Consider the following 26,117-nt stretch of genomic DNA (forward strand, 5'->3'; position numbering starts at 1 on the left):
ATTTGGGGTAGGAAACTTTATAAGAACAATAAAAGGTAACAATGTATCATAAAACCTGCATGTGAGACTGGGAGAAAGACCCTCCGTTCCAGGGGAAGAAAACAGCAGAGTCTGGGTGAAAGTGCCAGAATTTTTATATTCCTAATTGAACAATGGCACATTTCTTGTGTGTTTGAATGTGTTACCTTTTCCAATGTCTCTGGCCTGACTCAGGTTTCTGCATCTACTAAATAGGAGACCAGCACAATAACATTATATCTATGGGGATGATGTATGTAAACTATAATCTATGACTAGCTATGCTGACATTTAAAAAGGCTCTAGCAGTAAGTGGAATTTATTTTACTCGAACCACCTGCTATGTAATTGGAAAGAGTTTATGCAAATGCTCTGTATCTAGTGTTAGCAAGGTATGCTGCTGCTCCCTTTCCTCTACTGTTTGGACAAACTACAAGCTATCTAAGCACGTCTCTGTTTTAATGCAAGAACCTTGTGTGTTGGTTGAAACCTTCAGGCAGGAAAGAAGTCCCAAATGAGAGAAAACCAATTGCTTTGAGAGCTTATTGTTTGATGTACGAGGCCACCACGACCGTTCCCCAGGCACACAATCAAGAAAATGCAACTGATCCCCTTCACATTCCCATTAAGGAGATATTTCACCTGGAGCAGCCATGGCTTGAGATACTCACCATGTCTCTGCTCTGCTGAGCACCTGTCCTCTTTGCAAGAGGGAAGACTAGCACTTACCAGAGCAGTAGTAAGCTAATTGGGTCATTAGACAAATGTCTTGGCCCAGGTTAAAACCAGCCCTTGAGGACACCGTGTTACACTGTGTTCCTCCTGGCTACATATCTAAATACAGACTGGTGTCAGCTGCCATACAGACAAAAATGTAATAGCCTCCCTTCACAGAGGTCATCTTAAATCCACTTTGGTCACAGTCACACTCCACATCTGTTTTAGTGAGAGGTAGCTTCTTAAGGTGGCATTTGGACTTCATAAGCACACAAACAACTGAGCTATAAATTGCTACTGCTGGAGTTATTTTGAATAAGTGTATACTGTTTCATATTTATAATGGTGAAGCTTCATAATATTCGCAGTGAATATATAACACAGATCAGTTCAACAAGCATGAAATTGTATGTTGTCAACTTGTCACATAAATAGAGCCATATTCTAGCTTACGATAATGTTGAACTAAATATTTTCTCCCTTGAACTGCAGCGAGGGCCACAAAAAAGTGGGACAGTGGCTCTGTCTTTTGTTAGGAAAAAAGAACACCACTCCCAGAGTCATTGCTATTAGGAAGTAAATATTCTTGATAAGTTTCTTCCGGCTTTTTCTTCCCCGTTTGCTTAACAACAGCCACAGAAAGTTTGCCTATCTTAGGCAAATGCTAATTGGCTGAACTGTTAAAGTTATTTCCCTTAATGGTTTTATTTCTAGTGTAACCTCTTTTTTTTTTCCTTTTTTTTTTTATTGTTGCTATTTTTGCACTGTGCATCATTGCTAATTGCTACTAAATGCTCCATCTTAACCCTGGCTTGCTCTTTCCCTGCTGCCCCATCCCACTTAACATTAACTCAGGTCCATGCCATTACAAAAGGATAAAATTGTAGCAAGGTTTAATGTAGGAATTACTTTTTTTTTCCTTGGTGCCACTAACCTGTTGTGCATGTGTAGGTTGGGAGGAGGAGATTGCATGGGCAGGTTTGTGGCAGGGACAAAGTTTTGGTATTGAATTGTATTGAACTATTTTTTTCCCCTTGAGCCGAAAAATACAAGGAAAAGCTTGTGTGTGCACGTGTGTTTCTGAAACCTTATCCACTTGTAGCTCTGTGGTTAATACACAGATGCACCAGATATGTGCAACCTTTCTGGAGGAGTGCCTCTCCCAGCTTTCTGAGCCTTTTTTTCCTCCAGCGCCTGGTGTGCAGATGCGTACAGGCTCCTAATGCCTGTGTTTGCAAGCGATGGACTGCAGCATTGGCATACATAGGGATCGGACTGTATGAATGCATGCTCAGCCATGGGGGCTGGTTTCAGGTCTTGGCGGAAATCAGTCCCTTCACAACACAGAGCTGGTGGCTTTGGCAGAGTTTTCCATCCTGACACAACGGAGCAACAGCCTAGCTTAGTAATTATTGAGAAATTAATCAGCAATTTGTGGTGGTGATGAGGCTTAAGGGCCATGTGCTTTTTGCCACATGCATTAATCACTGGGTTTTGTTTATGAAAGCACAAAACCAAAACCTATGGAGATTTTGGTGTTGTCATGAAGCCTGAGCTGTGTGATGCACTGGAATAATAACTTTCTATTTCCTCACACACATCTGTGCTTTTGTGCTTTACTGTGAGTAACACAATGGGGTGCTGGTCCGTAATGGGTACTTCTAATCACTAAGACGATAATCAGAAGAGCAGAGTATTTTCTGTGAGGAGCCACTGTGGCAGCCTTGGGCAAGTGTTGTTGACTTGTTGATTTATGACAGCTTTGAATTGCCTGAATTGCTCACATGAAGTTCAGGAGGATCAGCCCTTCCAAGCATGTTACAGGGTTAGAGGTGTCAAACGGGCAGAGAAGGCTTCCCACACCTTTACACTCTCTGCCACCACATCTGCTCCTTGAGGGCTCAGTGATACTGAATCTTTATAAGGGTTTGGAGGGGCAGTCCGTCAAGTAGTCTGATGGACTTCAGCTCTCTTGCAGGAGATACACTTGCATGAAAATCAAGAAACTGGGTGGAAAACTTGTTTTTCACCCAGGAGATTACTGTCAAGGAGGTGGTAATAACAGTTGTCTGGAGGATTGGTTTGGTCAGAGGAATGTTCTGCTTCCTGAGAGATGCTAGAAGAAACAAAGGGAATTTTCTCCTGGAATGGTAGTTTCTCCTTGAGGGAACTCAAAACGGTTTAATTGTGTCTGAAAGTAGTCTTAAACCTTTATGCAAAAAAACAAACAAACAAACAAACAAAAAATGAAACTAATTGTCTTCTCCCAAGTTGCTGTTTAAGCAGTGACACGATGATTCAGGAACTGCATTGGAGAATGTGGGTAATAAACGTTATGGAAGCAAGATTTCTCACTGGGATTTTGACATTGGTGAGAATGCTGCTGGCTTGCGCATTGCCACAGAGCAGTCAGTGACCCTAGGTGATGATGAGAGGTTTAAAGGTCTAATAGTATTCAGGATTATCTTTTTACTATTATTATTATTTGCATCAGTTGATTAGCTGTGTCTAGTTATGATGTGCTCCACTTTGCCAGGCCCTGTGGTTTGAGACTGAGTGAAGAGGACCTTGGGTCTATTGTCCTCACTTCAGGAGGGTTTGTTGGTGAGATGTGGGCAGCCAGGTAGTGCAGGTGACAGCGTGGTTGGTAGAGGATGAAGAGCAAACTTGGGGCAGGGAAGGGCTTTGCAGAATCACAGAATTGTTGAGGTGGGAAGGGGCCTTGGGAGGTTGTATGGTCCAACCCCACCTGCTCAGGCAGGGCCACTTAGAGCAAGAGGTTGAAGAATTATTTCTGTGTTCCTCTGCTGTTGCTTCTCCTCCCTTGAAATGTCACCTTATTAGGACTGGTAATGAGTTTCTGATCACATTTGGAAAACCTTACCCTATAATCTTAAGCAACTATGAAATCCCCAGGAGGCATATCTGTATCTAGCAAGAAGCTCATCATGAGCAAATCCTAGTTTTCAGAGGAAGACGGGTGGCAGTCAAGTGTGTTCTCAGTCTGGTATAGGTTTTCATGTCAAATGTTCATATAAGGAAACTTCCCTCTTGGGCTGGTCTTAGCTTCCACAGGTCCTTAGCCTGTTTTCACAGGCTTTGGGCGTGCACAAAAGGAGCAATAGGCTTTTATTTCTATTTTAAAACCTTTTTGTGGTTTTGTGTCTGCTTTACTTTTTTTTTTTTTTTTCCCATCAGGACTGATGTGGATTTTCTTGCCTGTATTGACTGTCCTTAAAAGCCTAACATGCACTCTTCACACTAGTATGAAGATATCAGGCAAAACATTACCAATTGTTACCTCAGTTGCATCTGGAGAAAAGCCAGAGAAACTTGTGGGTTTTTTTCTAAGGCATAAGAAAATATCACACTGTTCCTTAACACTACAAAGACATTCATCCATTTCCAGTGAAGGGCTGTCAAACTGCTTCTGCTTGTATGTGATGTCATTTTCCTTGCTATTGGTCCCATTCTCATATAGGAAGGGTCAGGTCAGATTCTTCTCTGAAGACCAAGTCTCCCATTTGCAGCAGGAAATAGGCAGAGAGGATAACATTACAAAACAGAGGCTAACATTTCAAAACAGCTATGCTGCCCCTGGCACAGTCTAGAGCATCACAGACCAATAACTCCTATCATGTCACTCTTGCAGCACCTTATTATCTATGTTTTTCTGTAAATCCAATCCGAGACTGTCATTACCAGTTTCAGGTAGGTGAACACCATCTGGGTGAAATAACCATGTGCCAGTGATGGGCTGGAGGGGGCTCTTGTTAGTTAATCATCCCTACCTTCCCTTTGATGAGTTAATTTGTCTGTTGAGCCATGGAGGAGCCCCCAAGAGCTCCCAGGAGCCCCTTGTTAAAATTCTGCCGACAAATGGGAAGATAGGGATGATTTCACTCCTCTTGCTGGAGCCTGTGCTATCTATGATACTGCTAAATCATCCATAATGCATAACTTTCTATGCAATCTTTTTGTTACAGTTCTGGCAGCACATTACTTCTTCATGCATTTACTTTTTAAACATTGTCACTGGATACCTAACTCTCGTGGAAATCTCATACCATGAATTAAGGTTAATTGCAGTACTTCCATGTGGCCTTTTAGTAGCTGACATGCTAGGCTCCTTGGCTGTGATGCTGGGCCCTCTCTTTCCCCACAGTTACTAAATGCAGTCTGTATTTACCTGTCTCATGGTAATGTCTAAAACCTCTGTAGTAGGGGTATAGTCTCTTTGTATGTATTAGTGACCATTCCTGTTTTATGACATTCCGAAGTCCTTGGAAGGAGCAAAGGTAGTGAAGGGAAGAAAGAGGTGATCCTTGGGGCTTGTGAGGGGAAGTAAACTCGAGTTACTCTTCCTTCAGAGGCCTGGGAGTGCTGCTGTCTAGCTAGGCTCCTCTTCCTCCCAGCCAGCTGAAAGTGGTTCCAGCCTGCTGAGCTTGTCCAGCCCAGGGAATAGAGTTCTAACCTACAGCACAGCTAGCAGATGCTAGCTTGAAGTTGAAGTTGTGTTGATGTGATCTGGGACTACCAAACCTGGGGAGAAGCTGCCTTAAGTAGTACATCCCACCGTGGAGACTTGTTTATCTCCAGACCTAAGAAGAAGAATTAAATTGAAAAAAAACCCAACCAACCAAACAAAAAACCACAAAAACAAACAAACAAACAAACAAACCCACAACTAGGAAGCTAAGAAATACGGTCATTTGGAAGATGCTCTGTTCCCTTTTATCTAGTCGGACAGGGCTTGTCAGCTCTGATACAGTGGTGTTACAAGCCAGATCAGAGCTAGCTGCTGCTATATCTCTGCATAGTGCTGATAGGTGCTGTGGGTGGATTTATTAGCTTTCACCAATATTGATGTTTGTCCTAGGCTGTGTTCTGAAAGAGAGCAAACCTCTCCTGCAGCAACAAAGGAAAATGATGGAGGGACACCGGAGTAAACCTGTAAGAGTCAGCTGGAATCCTACCAGCTAGAGGTGATCATAATGTAATCAGCAAGTTTCTGCAGGGTTAGCTGGCATCTCTGTATTGTGTTTTCAGAACTGGTTGGGAAGGATTATTTGGCTGTGTCTTGTACAGACCCAAATGGTGTCCAAGACTGAGTGCTCTGCTGCAAGTGCTTAGGGAACTTTCCCAGAGTACCAGGGATCCTAGCATAACGGAATGGCTTGGGTTGGAAGGGACCTTAAAGATTGTCTAATTTCAACCCCCCTGCCATGGGCAAAGACACAAGCAGGGAACGTGAATCATGTCAAGATCTCCACACTGAGTCATTTCAAGCCCAGTATGGTCAGAGCTAGTAGGCCGTGGAGGGCTAATTCTCAGCTGCAACATCAGCATTGCCTTACACCCTGCTCCAAGCATTTGCAGCTCTGTGAACACAGTCCAGATGCACTTGAACTGCCTCTCCGTGGACTCTGTCTGGACCCAAGAGGGCTTGTTAGGGGCATCCCCATGCTGCACAAAGATGGTTGTTCTCTTTCTGGATCTCTCACAAAATTAGACGTGAAACTTTGATTTTCAAACCCAAAGCTAAAGAAAAAAAAAAGACCCATCCCTAATCTTTAGCCTATTTCCTAATTTGTACTTTTGAAAGTTGTGTATATATGTTCTTAACGCCTCATATTCCGACATGCGTTGGCCTAGCAGGCGTGTCAGAAACTTTTTAGAATAATGGCTTTTGTGGGTACTGAGTTTTTCTGCCAGTCCAGGTTGAAACATCCAGGAACACTGCCTTCTCAAGCCTGTTGACTCCAAGGTGCACCAGGTGCATAGCAGGAACTTTAAAGTGAACCCATTCATTTGATCTCCCATTATTTCCTCCTAGGCTGTTGCTCTTTGGAGGGAATAGGCAAGCTCCTAGGATGCAGCTTGCCCTCCATCACTGAAAAATCAGCTATTTCCTACAGCTTCTGTCAGCTTGCTTTTTTTCCCAACCTGAAGTCACAGGGATGAACAAAAATCCACTCCTGCCTCTTGTCCTTCCCTACACCTGCTTCTGGGAGTGCAGTGACAGATATCAGTTTTATTGTGTGCCAGTGTTACCGCTCTGTTTGCAGCAGATTTAAGAGTTTACATTAGGCCACAGTGTTATCTTCCAGTTCTCCTAATTCTATCTGCTGGCAATCCAGCTACGTGGCTGGGGTGGCTGCTCCTGTCCTAAAGGAATTTGTGTCAATTTCTGCAGGGACAAATCCTCCCTGTGCTAAACCGCTTTGCAGTATTTGCTCAAACTGAAATTTGGACAAAGACGTTCTGTCCACATCCACCAGAAGAGATTGCTTTTTTTTCTGATGCACTTGGAGGTAGATGCGTTGGAAACTGCCTGTACCTGGCTGATAACTGAGACTGAGCATCTATGTAGCACAGTCCATGCCCTTTTCTAATTTGTCTTTGAATGACAAATGTGTCTTCACTGAGTCAGCAAAAGAAGAGATCCCACAGTAGCATTCATTGCCCTTCTGTCCGTTTGAATGGAGCTGCTAGGTTTTCCCAATTCCTCCTGAAAATCAGACTTTAAGAGAGATTTTATAAAGTTGTCCCTCAACAGTATTGTCCAGAACTTCATTATATTCTCTCGTCATTTCTGATCAAGACACATCATGTATTGTTATTTCTTTAGAATCCCTCCCTAACCTTACTGTTATATACCCAATTTAAAAAAGAATTCAAATCTTCTTGAAAATCCAAGTTACAGGGATTTGGAGATAGTCCAGATAGTCCTGATCACTGCCGCTCATAGAGAGTAAAGTCTAAGATTGTGGATAACCTCAAAAAAGAAGAGAAGATTTCATTGCATCACCCATGAACCATGTGTAAGTTTGCTGAGGTTCTCTTGGGAGTCTTTATGATGAGAAATTGGTCAAATTTTGCATGTCTTCAGTTTTTATTGCAAGTGTTCTGTACAGTTCTAAAATTTTAACTTTGAAACTGCTAACTGGTAAGCCAAACCTTTCCCGTGGAGGAGTCCTTAGCAAAATAGCTCAGTGTGTGAGGAACATGGCAGGACAATAGTGTGGTGTAATAGCAAAGGAGTCAGAACGCTCGTAGACTTGGAATTAAAACCTATAAAATACTGCTGTTAACTTAAATGTTTGAATCCATATGATTTTTTTTTTTCTGTGCAAAGAAAATGTGTCGCCTAGCATCAAATTTGTGCACTCCAAAATTCCTGGAGATATGTACCTCCCTTATTCTTTGGATATGTGCAATTGTTCTTTTTTGTCCTGAAAGCTACTCAACTAATGAAGGATCGGGGCCACTTCACCTGATGTTCTCCCTCTCTGGAATTCAATAATTGTTTTGCATCAGGAAGTAATTGTACCCATAGGTATTAGACAAACCTGCTAATTCAGACTCTGGAACTGTTGAGTACCTTCCCAAATTGCATTGTGTGGTTTGGTTAGATTATATCTTATCTCTAACCTTCTTGCTTCACTAAACATACAAAATCATCAGGACTTAATCTGTTGCTGGTGTTAATGGCATGATTCTTCATCCTAATTCCAATTCACTCTGCCTGATATCACACAAATGGCTTTAAGAAAGTATTTTATCTCTTATCCTGTGCCAGAGACACTTTCTTCCTCCATCACTGCTGCCTGGCTTCGTACAGACTTTGTAATAACCTTTGCAGGCTGTGGTACAAAAGTCTGCAAATGAGTGCCACATCTCAGGCTGTCACTTCAGCTCAGAAGGTCCCTAACACCAGATCCCTGATCTTGAGCTATTACTATAGCCAGAAAGTGTAGTCTTGTTCACTAGCAAAAAAAAAAAAAAAAAAAGAAAAAGAATATAGTAAAAAGGGGAGCAGCATTTTTTGTCTCTCTGTCTGGCGGGTGGTTGGACATTGCAGACACCCCGTGCACTGCCCTGTCAGGGCTCTGCTCCCCAGTGCTCTTGACAACCATTTTTCAGTCCTTTTCTGTCAACTGAAAGCTCATCTGAAAGTGCTTTGGGACAGGGACTATGCGCACTGTTAGTGGTGTCGTTGTGCCCTGCTTGGAAGTGGAGGTTGGTGTTGCTGGTTGGAGCCTTTCTCTCTATCATGCCTGTGGGCAGTCTCTGGCCTGGAGAAGCTGATTAATCTCTGCACATCAAATTCCGTGCTATAAAGCAAGGGTTATAATCCTCCTTTCTTGGTCTTGTCTGTTTGGACTGTGAGTACGTTTTGCAGATACTTTCCCTTATGATGTGACTGGAGATGATTCAGTGCAACAAGGCTGTTGTCATGGTAGTGCTAGAGTAACACTTAACCAGGAGAAACTTAAATTGCAGGAGATGGATAGTAATGCTAATCATCATAATGAAAATGGAGCCTTATTTTTGCTGCATGACTGTGGAAGGAAAGGCTGAGAAATAGATGGCTAAAATCTCTGAGTGCGTACTTTCAAAGACAGGACTTGCTGAGCAGCCAGGTGACAAGAGACATGTTGTTTATTTGACAGAGGGACTGTGAACTGAACTCCTGACTCGAAAAGAAAACTTGCTTCCCAAATGAAGACATATGGAGGGTTTTAATGGCAGCTGCAAGACATGTGGCTAGGTTATGCCACTATGCGTGAGCTTATAAAGGTGATAGGTATATATCTGGTGAGGGAATCTGTGAATTCCACCACTATTTCAGAGTGAAAGCATTTCTCATCTTGTAAAGAGAGGCAAAGAAAAATTGTGTCTGAGAGAACAGGCTCCACAGCAGTCGGATGTGATGCCTGTGCAATAAGGGAAGGAGCTTGTGTTCAGTTGCGTGGTTGGGTTTTAAGTTTGACCTTGCCCAGTGTTTGTATCTAGAAGTTGGCCTTCATCAACTAAGGTTTTAAATTATTTGAAAAGTGACTTATACTGAAACGTTGCAGTAAAACCAGGGAAGGAAAAAATACTGGGAAACATCTTAAAACACATGACTTTATTAGTTTCCATTTGGTACTCTTGTTATGGCAATCAATCAGCCCCATGCCAAGACTGGCTAATACCTGGTATATGGTGTGGAAGGCAGTGGGCAGGAGGGCAGTGTGTGGAGGCACTTCCTACTTGAATCTTGCAATGTTCCTGATTTGAGATCACGTAGCAAGTACCCACGGTGCTGTTACCTGCAGAGGCGTGGAGAGTTGAGGCAACAACAACAGCAGGGCTCTTACACTGTGTGACTGATTCCTGAGGTGATGTCATTCAGACTGACTGTAGCGCAAGTAAAATGTATGTAAAGATGGAGAACATTTGTGCTTTGCTTTGGGATTTCCTTGTTTTGATACCTTGTCGTGGTTTTCAGTGAGGAGCAGATAGATGAATCTTGCTTAAGACTATGTAAAGAGAACGACTTGTAGCCTCAAAAATTTTATATGTTTTAAAGATGAAGCGGCTTCCTTAAAGACTGTAGAGTCTTGCACTTTCACCCCAAAGAAAACACTGACAGCTGCACAGTTCAGCTGGCAGGGAACCATGTCAGACCATGTAGCCTTGCCTGTATGTGCACGTCCTCTTATGATACCAAAAATAATTTAATTTTCTTATAAGGTCCCAGGCAGTGAGCTAAAAATGTCTCACTCAGATATGCATTTTGGAATTTCAGAACTAAATGTAATAAAGCAGTTTTTTATTTTTACTCTCTTGATGACACATGCAGTGAGAGAGTGAGGACGCCGTGTTACAGTACCTTTTGATTTGCTATTTGCTGTGTGTTAAACATTTATATTTCAAAGAAGTGTTTGTACGTCTACTGAGTGTTTGGCAAATCCAACAGCTCATTAGATGTTAACAATAGCAATGCTGCTAAATACAAAGGATTCATAGGCAAAGTACCCCTCAGGCTATATCTCTGAGAGAAATAGCGGCAAATAGAATCAGAAACTAATTAAATAGTCAGCTAAAGCGAGCAGAACTTTAAAAAGCTCTAAAACTACCAAAAATGGAAACATATTACAGTCATCTACATTCACAGTGCAGAACAAGTTTGGTAGTATTTAAGATAATTCTCTAGTGCCTGCTATTTTTAGTCCAAGGGTGAGCTTCGTAAGAGCCTTTCAGCACTGCATCCCTTTAACCTGGCGTAACAAGCTAAGCCAGTAAGCTGTCTGATTTCCGTCTTATAGGAGGCAGAGAGATAGCTAAAACAAACGATTTGTGATACAAACGCTCAGCCTATCTTGTCTTAAGAGCTTTCTTTGTATAGATTTTTTTTTTTTTCCCAAATGTTCCACTATTAAGCACTGCTTGTCAGAGACCAAAATGTGAGGCCTGTGGCTGTGTGGAAATCATAGAAGCACAGGAGTGAAAGGAGGATTTTATAGACCTAGCCTAATGGAAATAAACATTTCTGCATTGCCACTGGTGAAACCCAATCGGGGCAGTTCAGGCTGTTGCTGTCTATGTGTCTGAGGAAAAATGAATGTATGTAGTTTTTCTCAGGTAAGAAAGGGCAGGCATAAAGAGCCTGATTTGCTTCTCAATTACACTTAATCTGTCCTGGTTTAACTCTGTTGACTTCCCTGGGTGATGCTTGGTTTGTGCTGCTCTAATCCAAGGGAAGTAAAGCTGGGGTCGGTGTTACGCTCCCTGTGCTGCCAGCGCTCGGGTTTGGGGCACCCTTTGCTTTTGAAATAGGGGCAAGTCCATATGCAGCCATAAAATGCTGCAGTGCTCCTTGCACACTGGTGGTTTGGTGCTTCCAGTGGATAAAACTTTGCAATACTCACAGATAGCTTCTTTTACTGGAAATTATGGTGTCCCCCCTAATGTGGGGGTGGGGGAAGTGCAACTGTGTTTACTTTCTTTTCTCCCCCCTTTCCTCTTCCTTTCCCTCCTTTCCTCACCCCACCTTTCCCCATGGTGTGTTTGTGTGTGATCTGTACGTATGTTTACAAAGCAAGATTTTATTGCTACCTAAACATGAGTGGTCCCACCCGCTAATCCCAGCCAGTTGAGCAAGACTTGGGCGCAGTAACCTGTCCTGTCTGAAACAGGGAGAAATAGAGGTCGTGCTGCCTGGGTTAGTGGTAGCAGCTCCAGCCTTCTGCCCCCCAGAAGTGTTACCTAAATGGGTTTTCTCTTCCCAGGACACTGGATCAGGAGTGTGGCTCTTTCATCTTGGGCTTCCAGTCAACAGCTCCATTCCTCTTTCTCTTCCCCCCCCCCCCATTTTGGGTGCTCATAGAGCAGGGCAAAGTATCCTCTTACAAAGGGAGGCCATCTGATTCAGGAAAGCATAGGCTGTGTTAAAGCCAGTGGTCTGCAGGCTCCCACCTCTGCTTTAGTAGTCAAATGGCTGCAATTTACGTACTATTCCTGGCGTGAGGCACATGGGATTTTGGCTATGCATCTAGCAGCTGCATAGTCTCAAATTATAACTTGGGTTAACTTCAGTAGAGATAACTTAAATTGAAGATGCGCTTGACATGAACAAATACATCAGTGCATTTCCAGTAAGGAATGTGAGCACAGCATCTACCACACTGTAGGCAAGATGAACCCAAGCCACTTTTAAACTTATATTAGTTGTATCAATGTAGTGTTTATGAGCAGAACTAACTTGATAAGGAGGAAGAATTGGACCTTACTGGCCTCTGGCTGGACTGCTGATAGTCTCAGGACATGGTAGTACAGATACAGTGTGCAGGAGCTGCTGCTCTCAGCTTGATCAGCAACATACCCGAAGAACAGAGGACCAGGTCCCCAGCTAGTGTAAATCTGCATAGCTCTGTTAAAGCCTGTGGAGAGATCTTAATTTACAGCAGTTGAACATCTGGGCCCAAGTTCCTTTTCTTTTGGTTACTAGCAGGATTAAATAAAAGTACCCCAAATTATTTATTATAGGTGCTGTGGCAGCATCTCAAACCCAATTGTAAATCAGGACACTGTTGTGAAAGGGTTGTGTGAACACATAAGAAAATTACAGTTGCTGCCTAAAGGGACTTATGGCCTAATTAATAATGGTATTTAGTGCATTGATAAGTACCACTGGACTTGACTGCCTGTTATAGGTCTTTTCTAAGGAGGGCAAAAATGTTGCCCAGGTTGATTTTCACCATTTCTTATGAAAAAGGGACTGGTTAACATCAGTACCTTGCAAAGAAAAAGACAGCCTTTTCATTGTACATGTGGAGGGCTGGTGATCAGGAATACGCATTGTTAAAAGATGAGCAGAGAATGAGCAATACATTCAGTTTTGACTAAGAAATAAATAGGAGAGAGGCAACTGCAGTGAGAACCATAGTGTGCATCACAGTATGCATGCATTACATAACTCTTCTAGGCTGATTGAAGGTAAATGAACAGGGTAGCCTTAGTGTAAATTAGCAAATTAGTTATACATTTTAGTGTCAAGTCCATTTCATCAGCAGTATCTGTGAAGACCAGTGAGTTCCAGGAAATACAGAAACAATCCAACAGTGGATGTTCTCTAGAGGAGGCTTTGCAACAGATAGCTCTTCTCTGATCTTTATTTTCTTTTAATGTTTTCTGTTTTAAAGTCACCGTCTCTAGTTTATAATTCTATTCACATGCACAAAATTGCATTGAAAGACCATTAAAGCCTTATCACCTAGTGACAAATCAAGGAAATACATAGTTAAGGATATTATGAGGTATCTAAACGAATCCACGTTTAACTGGTGGAAAATTCAGACACCTGACTTCGTCCTGAAGGGTGTCACTGTTTTTTGAGGCAAGGGCTTATTTGCCTGCTGGGACAAGCTTACATTTTGTTTTCATGGGACTGTAAAAGTGAACTGAAAAGCCTGGCAAAATGCACCTGTGATCTGTGCTGTGTTAAACACTATACCTGTTAGCACCTTCCTTAGTGTGGCATCTCCACACTCTTACCTGGTGCTTCTTTATAATGGAGCCTTTTACTGCTTTCAGCCTGGGATACTCACAGTAGTGGTACTTGGGGTGTTCTCTTAGCTGAGCATCTCCTCAGATATGGGAATGCTACTAAGGTTTTCTGAAACTTTTTTAGCTCATTAAGAGTATATATACCTAAAGATATTTTTTTTTCCTTTTTGTGGTGATTTCCTCAGGTATTTTAGGGCTAATGCCTACTATCTCTGTTTATTTTATCTAACTAAACCACCCCTGTAAATGTGTGTCACTCATCACGTCTGCTGGCACACACCAGGAGGATGGTGGAGCCATTGCTGTGACACTTGAAGGCAGGAGTATAGTTACATAGGTAAAACAAATACAGAAATTCATCTTTAGCGTTGTAAACAAGTTTTTTGTGTCGTGTCTGAATAAAGTCATTTAGCCACCTCAGACCAGATGGCAGCCATCCAGTTAGAACACAATAAAAATTGATAAGTAGCCCAGATGTATTAGTGATCCTTTGACACTGCAGGTCTAAGAAAAACTGGTGTTTTTCTTCCCGTGAGACATGACTTGCTTTTGTTGTACCTGTTCAACAGGCATGGCAGTAGGTTTGATGAAGTTGAACATGCTAAAAAATTAAAACACTATACAAAGCATTTAATGAACTTGATTCCTTACAAATGCTAATTTCCTGGTCAAATTAAATTCCAATTTTCTAACAGTAAAAGCACCAAATAGAAGTGTCATATTTTGTGGTTTAAAAAGGAGGTTTTGAGTGTGTGCTCTGTTCGCACAAAACCCAGTCTCTGCATAATTGAACAAAATTAAAAAATACATGTAAAATGCTTCTCTGCTATATTGTATATAATTTTACCCTGAAATTTATATTTGTGTAGAGTCATAAATCTCTAGAAAGAAGTAGGGATTATGATAGACATCCTGACACATCCAGTATAATTAAAGCTAAAGCAAATGCAACACTGAAACACAGAATGAACAAAAGCGACAAGATTATGCTTCACAGTTTGCAAAAGAGAAGGGTCTATACTACCACGCAAGTGCATTTTTTAGAGATGTCTGTCATTATGAAGAGGAAAAAGAAGGGTTTACATCAATTACATGTGTGAAATAATCACTGCAAACTATATCTAGCTCTTTTTTTTTTCCCCCAGAACATGCCATGCTTCCTTACAAAGGTATATGAATGCTGAAAAATTTTGTCAGTGCACAGACAGATTAATGTGGGCATGCACCATAAATCAAGTAAATAAATAAATCTGAGCAAGCAGTGTTTGAATATTTGGACTGAAATACTGCTGACACCGTCGCTAAAAGCTCTGCAATGGGGAGAGTCCAAATGTCTTCCCTATCTTACACTGTAGCATGTAGCCTTCCCCACCCCCCACTTCCCTCTTTTTGCAATACCCATTCCCTGTCAGAGCTCATCTGGATTGGGATTCTTGCTTTGGAACTGTAACTCTCTACCCTCCTGTGTGGTTTAGGTGTGTAATAATAATTACAAATCTCCGTCTGGGTTGTTGCTCAGGACTTTGTCACGTGCATGAAAGATTGTGTGTAAAAGGGGAAGGGAGGATGGGTGTGAGGCGCTGTGTGCTGCTCCAGGCTGGGAGGGCAGGCTGCGTAACCTCCCGCGCTCAGGCAGTGATCTACTTGTGCGGCTCAGGCTGACCATCCTGTGTCCCCCCTTGCCAGCAGCACCTCGCCCATGCTTTCCCACTAGTGCTGGCAGCAAGAAAACTTGACCTCCTTCTTTACTTCTCTGGTCATCTGGTACACTGAAACTCCCAGCCTTTCTTATGTGTCTCTTCATCAAGCTCTTTCTTTCCTTTGCACTTCTGTCCTTCCCCTGTTCTTAGACGTAGGTAGAGTTTTGATTCGATGTGGAGCTCTGCCCTGACCTAGCATGCTGCAGGCCAGACAAGACATGTCGGGTCTTCTGCTGCAGTTCCTGACCCATGAAGACCAGGTGATCTTACCTGGCACTGGGCAAGGCAACATCAGAATTTGTCCACGGCGTGCCTCAGTATTACAGACATGCAGTTCCTGGTAAGAGGTTTGGTAGTACTTTTACGGTGTCAAGTGCTGTACAAGTTAAAAAGCCCCTCTGGTGAGCTAAACCAGTCCAAAACATAGGTAATGCATTTATTCAGTAATCAGCAAATTAGCGTATGTAGTCAGTAAATGTTGAGGCCCAAACTGCTGATAAGATGATTTGCTTTCAGGTGTTTTCTCAATATTGTGCTCAGCATCAAGTATAAATTGAATAGAGTGACCTTTCGATACTGAGTCAAATTGACTGCATTTCCAAAGATTCTGTGGTTTCAATTACCATAAATTTTTGATATTGGGTCTACCACTGGTGCACTGATTCTAGCACAGCAATATCTTATCATTGGTCCCTTTAACACAGTCAGTGGCACGATAGCTTGTTCTCAGGTGATTTTTTGTTTTGCCTTTTCCCGGAATCAAAGATTACTATCATAGAAGAGAAAAATACAGTTTACACAAATGAAATTGCAATCGTTTGCTAAACATGAATGAATTTTGGTCAGAAGATGTAGAAGAAGTTGCAGGTTGCTAGCTGGATCCTCAGATTGTGAGATGAAAAAATGAAACAGTATCCAGTTTCGTAGAAACTTCTGAAGTGCAACAGCTCATTAGAAGCAATAAAATCAAGTGACTTTATGGTAGAAGAATGTTTACTGAGCTCTTCTACACTGAAATGTTTAGCTTAGAGCAGAAGGGTTATATTTTTCACCTGAAAAATGAGTCCATCTCACAGGAGCTACGGCAGCGTTACTTCAGGTTATCAAGGGCACAATCTTAAAGAAAACCATATTTACAAATGGCCTGTGCCATGGTTTTGTGTTGTGATACTTTAACTGCAGACACTTGACAGAAATCTGATGAGCTTGGTCGCTCAGAGAGAAAGTAACCTGAGATCAGTTACCAAGATTGAACGTGATAGCTTTTCAAGACTAGGAATTTACACCATGTTGAGTATATTAATAATAATAAATTGTTACGCTAATGTTGTTATACCCTGGAGGAGGGAGGGGAGAAATGAATGCTGCAGGTGCTCCCATTTCCTTCAGCCTGCAGACCTTGCACAGGTCATTCCTGCTGTGCTGTAATGTCCCTGGTAGCAATGCCGGGAGTTCGTTCCACTCCAGGGACCTCCCTCTGGAAGTTAAGTATTGCAGTACCTGCATTGTGTATAATTACACTATTTATTTAACATTGTTTGGAGGGAGAGTGGGATGGCACAGCATATTGCTTCAGATTGGTACAATACCTCCAGAAATCCATCTGGAGTGAAGCTGTTGCATAAATACAGTGATGTGATTGGTCCTACCCAGGAGATGCATATATGTGGTCCATATGTTGGGCAATCTGACTGCCAAAATCAGAAGGCAAGCTCGGGATGCCTCCTTCAGGATTCAAGTGGTCTTTGCCTATAAGTGCATATGAGAAGTGTGAGTATAGCTTTCTCCTTCAAGACGAGATAACTTCTTTCCTTCCCATGCCCTAAAGGCATTTGCACAGGGGTGATGATAATTAATCCCCTTATTTCTACTACATATAAAGAAACCTGGCTGTAATTTTCTCCTAGTGGGACTCCATTTTGTTTTTAAAGATAATTGATAGCTCTGGACTTAAGCATTTCAATTATGGGAGTGTCTCTTGGGGACCAGACTAACAGACCTTGGAAAAACATTCTAATGCAAATGCATCATGTGGATTTTTACTGTGGGACAGCAGAGGATGCATAAGGATTTGCAAGCAATTGAGCAGCAAAATAAAAGCTGAAATACTTCTCAAAATATATAATGGCATGGGACTAGTTGTGAGCAGTTAGGGTGGAAGAAGTGGTTCTCTATTTGGACCACTGATTCTTGTTTGGCCCTGGGAGAAAAGAGTGCCAGGTATGGCCAGCTCTGACTTGAGAAGGAGGCACTTGCTTTGGACAGCACACTGAGAAGGCTGCAAAATCACCATGGCAGCACTGTCTGTGCCAGTGCTGTGGCAGGTTGGCTCCTTTGGCTTCAGAAGAGGCAAAACTTGGGCTATAATTCTTCCCTTTCACTGTCCCTGATGTCAGCTCTCATTTTTCAGTGGCAGGAGCAGGAAGACCACCCTGGATTCTAATCCCTTCCCTCCTCCTGCCTTCCCTGTGCTTCTGCCCAGCTTGTGGCTTCCTATCCTCAGGTGGGAAGGCTTGGTTTGAGGGGCCAGGGCTGAGACACCATCTGCCCCTACTCCTGCACATTTGTTGACAGGAGGTTCTCAGCCCTGGCATGATGTTACTGGGTTTTTGGTGCATCCCTGTGTACAAAAAAAAGTGCAAATCTGTACCCCTCATTTCTCCTAGTGGTGTGAATCTTAACGATGTTTTTATTCCAAAATATGTGATAAGGAGTCAAATCTGTTGGAAGTCCCAGATGTGCTCACAAGTCATTTTTGTGCTTTGGAAAGTAGTGCCATAATGTATTAGTATTTTTAGATCTCTCAGACATTTTCAGCTGGAGGAAAATCTTTTATTGTCTTTGTTAATTGTGCTAATGAATAGATTTTAGGCTACTGAGGAGAAATGAGTCGATACGTTGAAATGGCGATCCCCTGTGTGTTGAGGTGTACACCTGGCTGCTCTGAATTGCGTACCAGGCTGGGCTGCTGGAGCAGTGACAGCTCCTACCAGCTGTGAATCTGTCCTGAAGTTTCCTGGGCTTTTTCCGAAGATGTGGCAGGCTGCCACTGTTCCCAGTAACTTGGGGCTGTGGATTAAACACATAGTTTAGACCCTGATCTTTCAGCATGAGTCATGAACAGATCTTTCAATATAATCTGCACTGTTCAGATTATCAGAGAAGAAACTTTAGAGCATCATTCATTAGCTGATCTCACTCCTTGAGGTACAGTAACAAAAAGCTGTGCATGTGATAATCTCAAATTAGGTGGAGGGAAATCAACCAGAGGGAAGACATTGGAGGTACTATGAACATTTGGAAAAGGTTTTCTAAATTATGTGATTGAGCCTTTTCTGGAGTGAGTCAGCGTACCAGTGCTGACTGTGGGAGAGCTACAGGAGAGTTCCACATCAGGGCATCTGCATGCTGGCCTTAAGGTTTCCAAGAAGGATTGGTGATGGTAGTGACAGTGGTTTTAAAACTTTGTAAAATTTTTAAAGGAAGAAAATTCTAAGGAAAAAATACAACAATTCTCAAAATATGCACCTTAAAGGGATGCATGTGAAGGACAAGGTGGCTGAGTCTCCACTGCAGCTCAGTCTTTGGCCTTTGCAATAGGATTGCTGACAAGTAACAGGTATTACAGACATAAAGGGATAAGCATGAGGTGAACCATCTCCATTAGTAGACAGAATAAGCAAAAGAGAAGGAATTACATGGGGTAGAGGATTTAAATACCTTTGTGTGGGTAAATTATCAACTTGTTTCATATAGCTTTTCACCGGCCAAAGAGAGATTATCTCTGGAGACATTTTACTGAAGGCAAAAACCCAATTAGAGTAAGATTGTTACACAACTAATAAAGTATTTTCAGACAGAGAATTATTTTTAGTGCTGTAGAAATATTAAAGTGTTAGAGCAAAACATGTAAAAGCAGAGAAAAACACAGGTTTTTTCCGTCATCTTTAGGCTCCTAGATCGCTCATTTTTGAGGACTGGTTGGTGTCCTGGCAGCTTACAGCACTAGCTAGCCTTCCCCATTGAATTCACCCAACCATAGTAACACCAGTGCCAAATCTTACTTCCTTTCAGAGCTAATGCCATTATGGATACACTAGAAATTTTTGCTGTCAGAAATGTGGAAGCACGAGCATTCAGTGACATACTTGGGCTCCTTGCCTCCTTCAGCAGGGTGAAGGTTTACAGGGATCAAAAAACCTCTGGCTCTGATGTCTTTGTGTTAAACTAACAACCAAGGATGTTGAGAAGTTCATACAATATGGCTCGGAAGTGATGCCTAACTGCTTCTGTATTAAAAAGACCCAATAGTTAGCAAGATGGAATCATTACAAATTGTTTTCGTGTTTAATAACTGTATGTATTTGCCGCGCATCTTTATGTTCAAAACTGTCCTCCACCCCTTTTCCTTACAGCCTGTAGTTCACTTAGGTGGTCTAAATGCTTAGAATCTCCTCCTTTAGACAAAAGAAAACCTTTTTCAGTGTGTCTCTGCTTGGAAGTTAGGGACATGATGGAGTGAGTTCCTGAGAGCACGCAGTGCATCCTCTGACCTCGGTGGACATTGAAGGTGCTTAGCTCATCCTGATGCACTGAGCCTGTGATGAGCAGGTTGGATGCCAGTCTGAAATGTGAACTTCTGTAGTGACAGTGCTGAAACCGTGAAAGAGCCTGCATTTGGCCGTGGCTTGCTTCTCCCCAGTGCTGTCAACACCAAGACTCAGGTTGCGATAGCAAAGCAGAAAGCTGCTGCTTCAGTGATTATTGCTCAGACGTTGATGTATTCGGCCATCTCTGCCTCCGCATCTCCCCTCAGCACTATTTCTGTTGTATCTAATAATTGTGTTTCTTTATAAACAGTAATTTAGGACAATTAGGAGCAATAGCATAGTTAAACCTTTAAAAGGTTATCTAGCAATGTCATTTTCTTGACTAATGTGTTCTTGCTGCCATGTCGTTTGTGAATAGACATGTGTTAGCCAGCTAGTGTGTTTCATCTGTGGTGACTTTGATTTATTTGCTCTGTAAATTGGGACTGAAGCAATAATGGAAAGTGACATTAATTGTTTAAGAGAGTCCTCTTTGTCACATCCTCTGCTTTCTCTGGGGTGTTTGAATGTTGAAACTTGTACAAAACTAATTGAAATTGCTGTGATGAGGACTCGTGTCCACTCAACTTTCTGTTCTTGAATGTCAGTGCACTTGAATGTCTGTTTAAAGCATAAGAACTGAGCAGCTAAAAGCAAATATCAGGGTTTCTTCTGGCATGCTATTATTAAAGAAGGCATTCCCAATTAGAAATAGGAACACTTCCAGCTTTGTTGTCAGCTTTATAAGCTGCAAGGCCTAGCAGTGCGCCCCACCACCTAGACTTGCTGAAGAAGTTCCTGGTGTGGGGTTGGGGGTTAGGCAGCCAGTGCCCTCCACAGCTAGATGAGGGCTGGCTCTTTCCACCGTTCATACCCCCACCTGCAAGGGACTTGAAATGCCACTGGAAAAAAAAAGCCAGTGCTTTGTTACATTGCAAAGTGCTTTTTTTTCTTTCCCTATAATGGCCTTTTGTATTTTTTAGAAGTGACACCATAATTTTCCTCTTTTCCTCTCAAAAAGTGGCAGTGAAAAGTTGGATTTGGAGCATGGTTTCATTCACAAAGTGGCTCCCCCCTGCTTATTTCTATCCTCTGAACACTGAATGATCACTGTACATGTGTCTGCTTAGTGTGGTGGAAATCACCAGATACAGGAACTTGTACTCTTTCTCAGTGACCAAGCCCCTTTTGGTCTATTAAGTAAATGCTTCTCCTTAGCATTAGCTTTGCCTGTTTATTTGCTTCTTGGGGATGATGCTGTAAGTGCCAGACCAGTTTGTGTTTTGCTGTGGCTTTCCAGCTCGAAGAAAGAGTTTTTCTGTAAGAAGCCATGAGGTATGATTTGGCAGAGAAGTCTGGCAGGAGCAATTATCTATGTGGTTTATGAGCATCTCTGTTCAGATAAAAGAATTACTGAAAAAAGTCCTGCTAAGGGAATACGCAGATTCCCTTGATTTTTTTTTTTTATTACTTTTTTTCTGAGGTGTGACTGGCAATGTCTTCTTGTTGACTTTTTTAGCTTCTTGGTTTTGTTCCTCTTACCTCGTGCATTCCTTGCTAGTTCGTTTTAAACCATGAGAGTTGAACTTAGCTGAAATCTCGTCACAGAGGGAGCCTGGAACGTGATGAGCCACTCTGAAGCTGGTGGAAAAACTCCCCATTTGATATCAGTGAAATGCTTTTCATTTACTTTAATAGCACTAGGATCAGCCTAGGAATCCGAGATAATTGATATGTCAAGATCAATTTCCAGTCTTTCTGCAAAATAAATATAATGATTTTCACATGATTCTACTCCTCAGAATTCTCAGTACTCTAAAAAATCTGTACCTTAATATACAGTAGGGACTATATTTCATTAAAAATCAGAAGACATTTAGATTTACTCAATTTGACAAAAAAAAAGAAGTCTTTTTGCTGAAATATGATATCTAATACAAATTAACATTACAGCCACATCTGATTAGGAATTAATCTACTTTTTGTAATTGCAGTCTGAATTAGATAAATGCATACAGTAGTTACAATGAGCACTCAAATGACATAACTTGAAAGGACAACTTCAAAGGCAACCTGCCTAATACATTTCTTTAAAAGAAACCCAAAGAGCCTGCCATTTACAATATGAGCCCTGGTGGCTCAGGAATGGGAAGTTGTTCGTTTGAATTTGGAGCAAGGATTTCCGGAAGTATGAAAGGGAAACCCTTTCTTCCTTACATGGGGACACATACGTGAACAATGTGTTCCAAATTTCACTGCTGTTTCCTTTTGGTCTTCTGATTAGCTGTCTTACTCATAGAATCATAGAATCGTTAGGGTTGGAAAGGACCTTAAGATCATCTAGTTCCAACCCCCCTGCCATGGGCAGGGACACCTTATGCTAAATCATATCACCCAAGGCCTCGTCCAACCTGGCCTTGAACAGTGCCAGGGATGGAGCATTCACTGGTTCTTGTAATTTTGTCAGGTCAATTAGCTGGTGTTCAGTGTTAGAAAAAAAGAGACAGCCTGGGTTGACACCATCATTAGGTGTCAGCAGCTTGGGTGCATCCTGTAATACAATCCCTGAGTGCTTACTTACCATTGTTAGCACCTGATTAAAAAAATAAAAGATTGTGGAATAAAAGTAAACCAGAGCAATACAATGCAAGTGCAAAAAGATTTCTCTTGAATGCAGAGATGGATCATTTCATTGCATCTGCATTATTATTACATCTTCCGAGATTCTATTGCAAGTTACTGCTTCAAGGGCTGGTTTAAGTAAGTTTTGACTGCTCTTTGACATTCAAAGGCATCACCTTGATCCTTTTCTCTCCTCACCTGGTTCTGCTTTTTGTTTTGTCCCCTCCCACAGAAGATAGATGAAGAGAGTGAGGCAAACTTGCTAGCAGTTCTCACTGAAACACTGGACAGCATCCCTGTGGATGAGGATGGATTGCCTTCATTTGATGCACTGACAGATGGAGATGTGACCAACGAAAATGCTGCTAGTCCTTCGCAAATGCCCGACGGCACCCCTCCAACTCAGGAGGCAGAAGAGCCGTCTCTAGTAAGAACCCTTCCTACTGTTTAACAGGAATTGGATATGCCTCTGGCTACCCACTGCATGGGTATGATGTAGTCACAGTGAGGTCTGGACTTTTAATTTAGACTGGAAAGGAAAATCAAGTAAAGAACTGAAAATTAAGTGGAGAAAAACAACCCACCAGTATAGGCAATTTGTGCAACAAGTGTGTTGAAGAGATTGTTTTTGAGATTCTTGTGCTAATGGCTGACACTTTTGCTTATCATTCTGCTGAGATAAGTCAGGGTAATGGTTTTAATACATATTTCATTTATTGGGGCTGGTTTTTGTATGTATATTTAGACGTCACTTTTGGTGATCTGTGAAGAAAGGCCCATTGAGTCTGGTGGGATGTGGGGCTAACCAGGAAGCACCAGCTTAGTGCTAAGCAGGGCAAAACTGAACCTTGGGTGAGGATGTGTGTGAAACCTTACGTGCATTTTACTCAGTAAAGCCAGTTTGAGATGTGATTCTGTATCTGCTGAAAGCCCTGTATCCCTGGCTTCTGTGAGAGCAGAGGGAGATACCTGCAACTTGACACTGTATCCATTAGGCTGTTAAAGTTAACGTCTCTGTCTAGATCAGAGGCCTTTTCTGTCAAACAGATCGCTGAGAATTTCATTTTGCCGTGGATTCAGAAATCCAAAACCCCTGTCATTTCTGCTTGCCCTGCAGTATAATGCAGTAAAGGCAGCAGAAATATGCTGCCAAGCCAGAATAAAATGAAACTTTCTTGCTCTGGAGAATATCAAGCCCTGCTTTCTGTTGTATTGTACTTTGCTTGCTGAATTGATATAGCTAACTTTAAGTTAACTATGCAAAAATGTAGATAAATCATTTTAATCCGTAAAGATGCCTAACTTTACTCTTTTCCTTCCACCTTCCTTTCCCTAATGTGTTTGTAGCTTAAGAAGCTCTTGCTGGCTCCAGCCAACACTCAGCTAAATTACAATGAATGCAGTGGTCTCAGCACGCAAAACCATGCAAACACTAATCACAGGATCAGAACAAGCCCTGTGGTTGTTAAGGTACAAACTTAATCTTTGTAATAAGGAAAAAAGAAAGATAAAGTATAACAAGGTCTTCTATGCTTTCAGCAACCAAGCAAGCAGTAGATACATATGTATTGTTTTAATCTGCCTACTATCTTGCAACTGCTTTTAAAAGAAGTGAACAGGTTATAGACTGGGTGCCAGAAAATCACCTGAGCTCGTTTATGCTCTGAATATTTCATTTATGCTTTTTCTTTTGGCAGTTGTAGTCCCCCTGTCTGTTACTCTGGCCTACTCTTGATACAGAGTAGCAGAGGCTACAATAATATTTGCTGGTGGGCTGGTTTTGCTTATGAGTGACTCCGGGATGCAGGACTGCCATTTTAACAGGTGTCTGAGCTAAGAAAAATGGCACTGGATTCTTGGCAAAAAATGTATATTAGCCATTAATTGGATAGAATGGGGGCTGTGACATAATTCTGTTAGCAGGCAGTATTAAACAATGTTTGTCTTGCCATTCACTGTAACTGAAAACAGAGCATTTAGGGGTACTTAAGAGAGTTATGAATACTGGGCTCAAGCAATCAGCAGCAAATTAAGGTTTAAACCAGCTTATTTTTTTGTTCACAGTAAAGGCGCTGTAGGGTCTTGTTAGTTACATGTTGCTGAGTAGGAACATTGAAATGTAGGAGAAATGAAATAAAAAGCTGCATAAATGTCATTTAGGAATTTTAAATGTAATTTTCTTTCCTTGTTCTGCAAACAGTTATTCACAGCTCATAGATCTAGTACACTTAGACTGAACACTTCATTGAAAATCTCATCTCTTCAGAAAACCTATATCCATTCTGATAAGGTTCAGCTTGCTAATTTTAGCTTTTTTTTTTTTTTAATTTTACTTTATTTTATTTATTATGTCCTGGTTTTAAGACTGAGAATACATGGAGCAATAAAGCGAAGAGCATTTGTCAACAGCAAAAGCCTCAAAGACGTCCTTGCTCTGAACTTCTCAAATATCTGACTACGAATGATGACCCTCCTCAGACCAAACCAGCAGAGAACAGGAACAGCAGCAGAGAGAAATGCACCTCCAAAAGGAAGCCTCATCTGCAGTCTCAGACAAATCATCTGCAAGGTAAGTGTAGGACCACAGAACACAATGTTGGTACTAGCAGTAACACAGGGGAGCTGAAGTACCGCAGCTGTGAATACCCTCGATACCTTTGTTCTTCGGTTTAGTATTGTAAATCCAGCATCTCTTCTGTGCAGGGAGAATTTTGAAATAGTATAAAGAAGTTAGAATTAGTTAGCTAGATTTAGCTTTTAAACAGTTTAATCCTGTCTCCATTGCGCCTAGCCTCAGAAAAAGAACCTTGGGGAAAAAAAGTTTAACAAATACCACATGTTAATATACTCTGCTAGCCGGAGATACTTATTCAGAGAGTACTATACCACTAAGAAATCATTATACCCCTAAACAAGCTAGGCAGGCCAGTTCATTAGTGAGCTGCTTTCTTTTTTGCTAGGGTAAAACTGAAGGCATTGTTAACCTGCCACATAGTCCTTAAGAGACAATAAATAGTGCTCTCACTGCTACAGAGAAAGCAATAAATGTGTCATTCCTGTTAAAGCTAGGATGCTGGTTTGTAATTTTATTTCGTAAATAGTTGAAAGTTTAGCTGCTATCCTGATCTTTCTCTCTCTTTCTAGATTCTTTATGGACAAAACTAAACACTTGTGTTGACTTTTAGTATCCCTCAACGCATAAAGAATTGGTCTATATTACAAGCAACATCTATGACAGAGATGCAAGAACTTAAAGCCCCCTCTCTTGCTTTCTCTCCCCCTCTTCCCATGCCTCTTTCCCCAAGATAAAGGAAAGCTGTAAAAGCTTAACAGCCCAAAAGGAGCTTTTTTTAGGATACTATCACTTTAATATATATCTACATACATATATTGGCCTGGCATCTAGAAGGCCAGGTGCCTATCTCAGTCACATCAGTGCAAATCCTGGATGACTCCAGTAAAGCCAATAGGAGTGATCTGGCTGCAACAGAGATCAGGGTATGACCCTGAATGTGTTTTCATGATATTTTCAAAGCAACAATTATATATGTTTTTTCATTTCCCTTCCCCCCTCCCTGCGTTTTCAGCCCGATAGAATTTAATCTTTCCCTCTTTACTATGAAGTATAAGCAAA

The 26,117-nt window shown here is 41.7% G+C and overlaps 1 protein-coding gene across 4 annotated transcripts in view; it reads left to right on the forward strand.

Annotated features, from left to right (window-relative positions):
- The window catches only part of PPARGC1A (PPARG coactivator 1 alpha), a 366,886-nt gene that overhangs the window by 311,322 nt on the left and 29,447 nt on the right, over positions 1–26,117 (forward strand). For 3 of the 4 annotated variants that reach the window (XR_008971706.1, XM_057405624.1, XM_057405625.1), the window contains exons 3-5: positions 22,716–22,910; positions 23,831–23,953; positions 24,848–25,052. Coding sequence is in view for 3 of the 4 variants with exons in the window: in XM_057405624.1 (XP_057261607.1) it covers positions 22,716–22,910; positions 23,831–23,953; positions 24,848–25,052 (523 nt within the window). In the remaining variant the exon portion in view is untranslated. The remainder of the gene's footprint in view (positions 1–22,715; positions 22,911–23,830; positions 23,954–24,847; positions 25,053–26,117) is intronic. The other variant, XM_057405626.1, reaches the window with a different exon arrangement.

This window comes from Pezoporus wallicus, unplaced genomic scaffold (assembly GCF_028554395.1).
Source record: "Pezoporus wallicus isolate ANWC-B61680 ecotype Strahan unplaced genomic scaffold, APGP_CSIRO_Pwel_v1 contig_642, whole genome shotgun sequence".
Taxonomy (NCBI): domain Eukaryota; kingdom Metazoa; phylum Chordata; class Aves; order Psittaciformes; family Psittacidae; genus Pezoporus; species Pezoporus wallicus.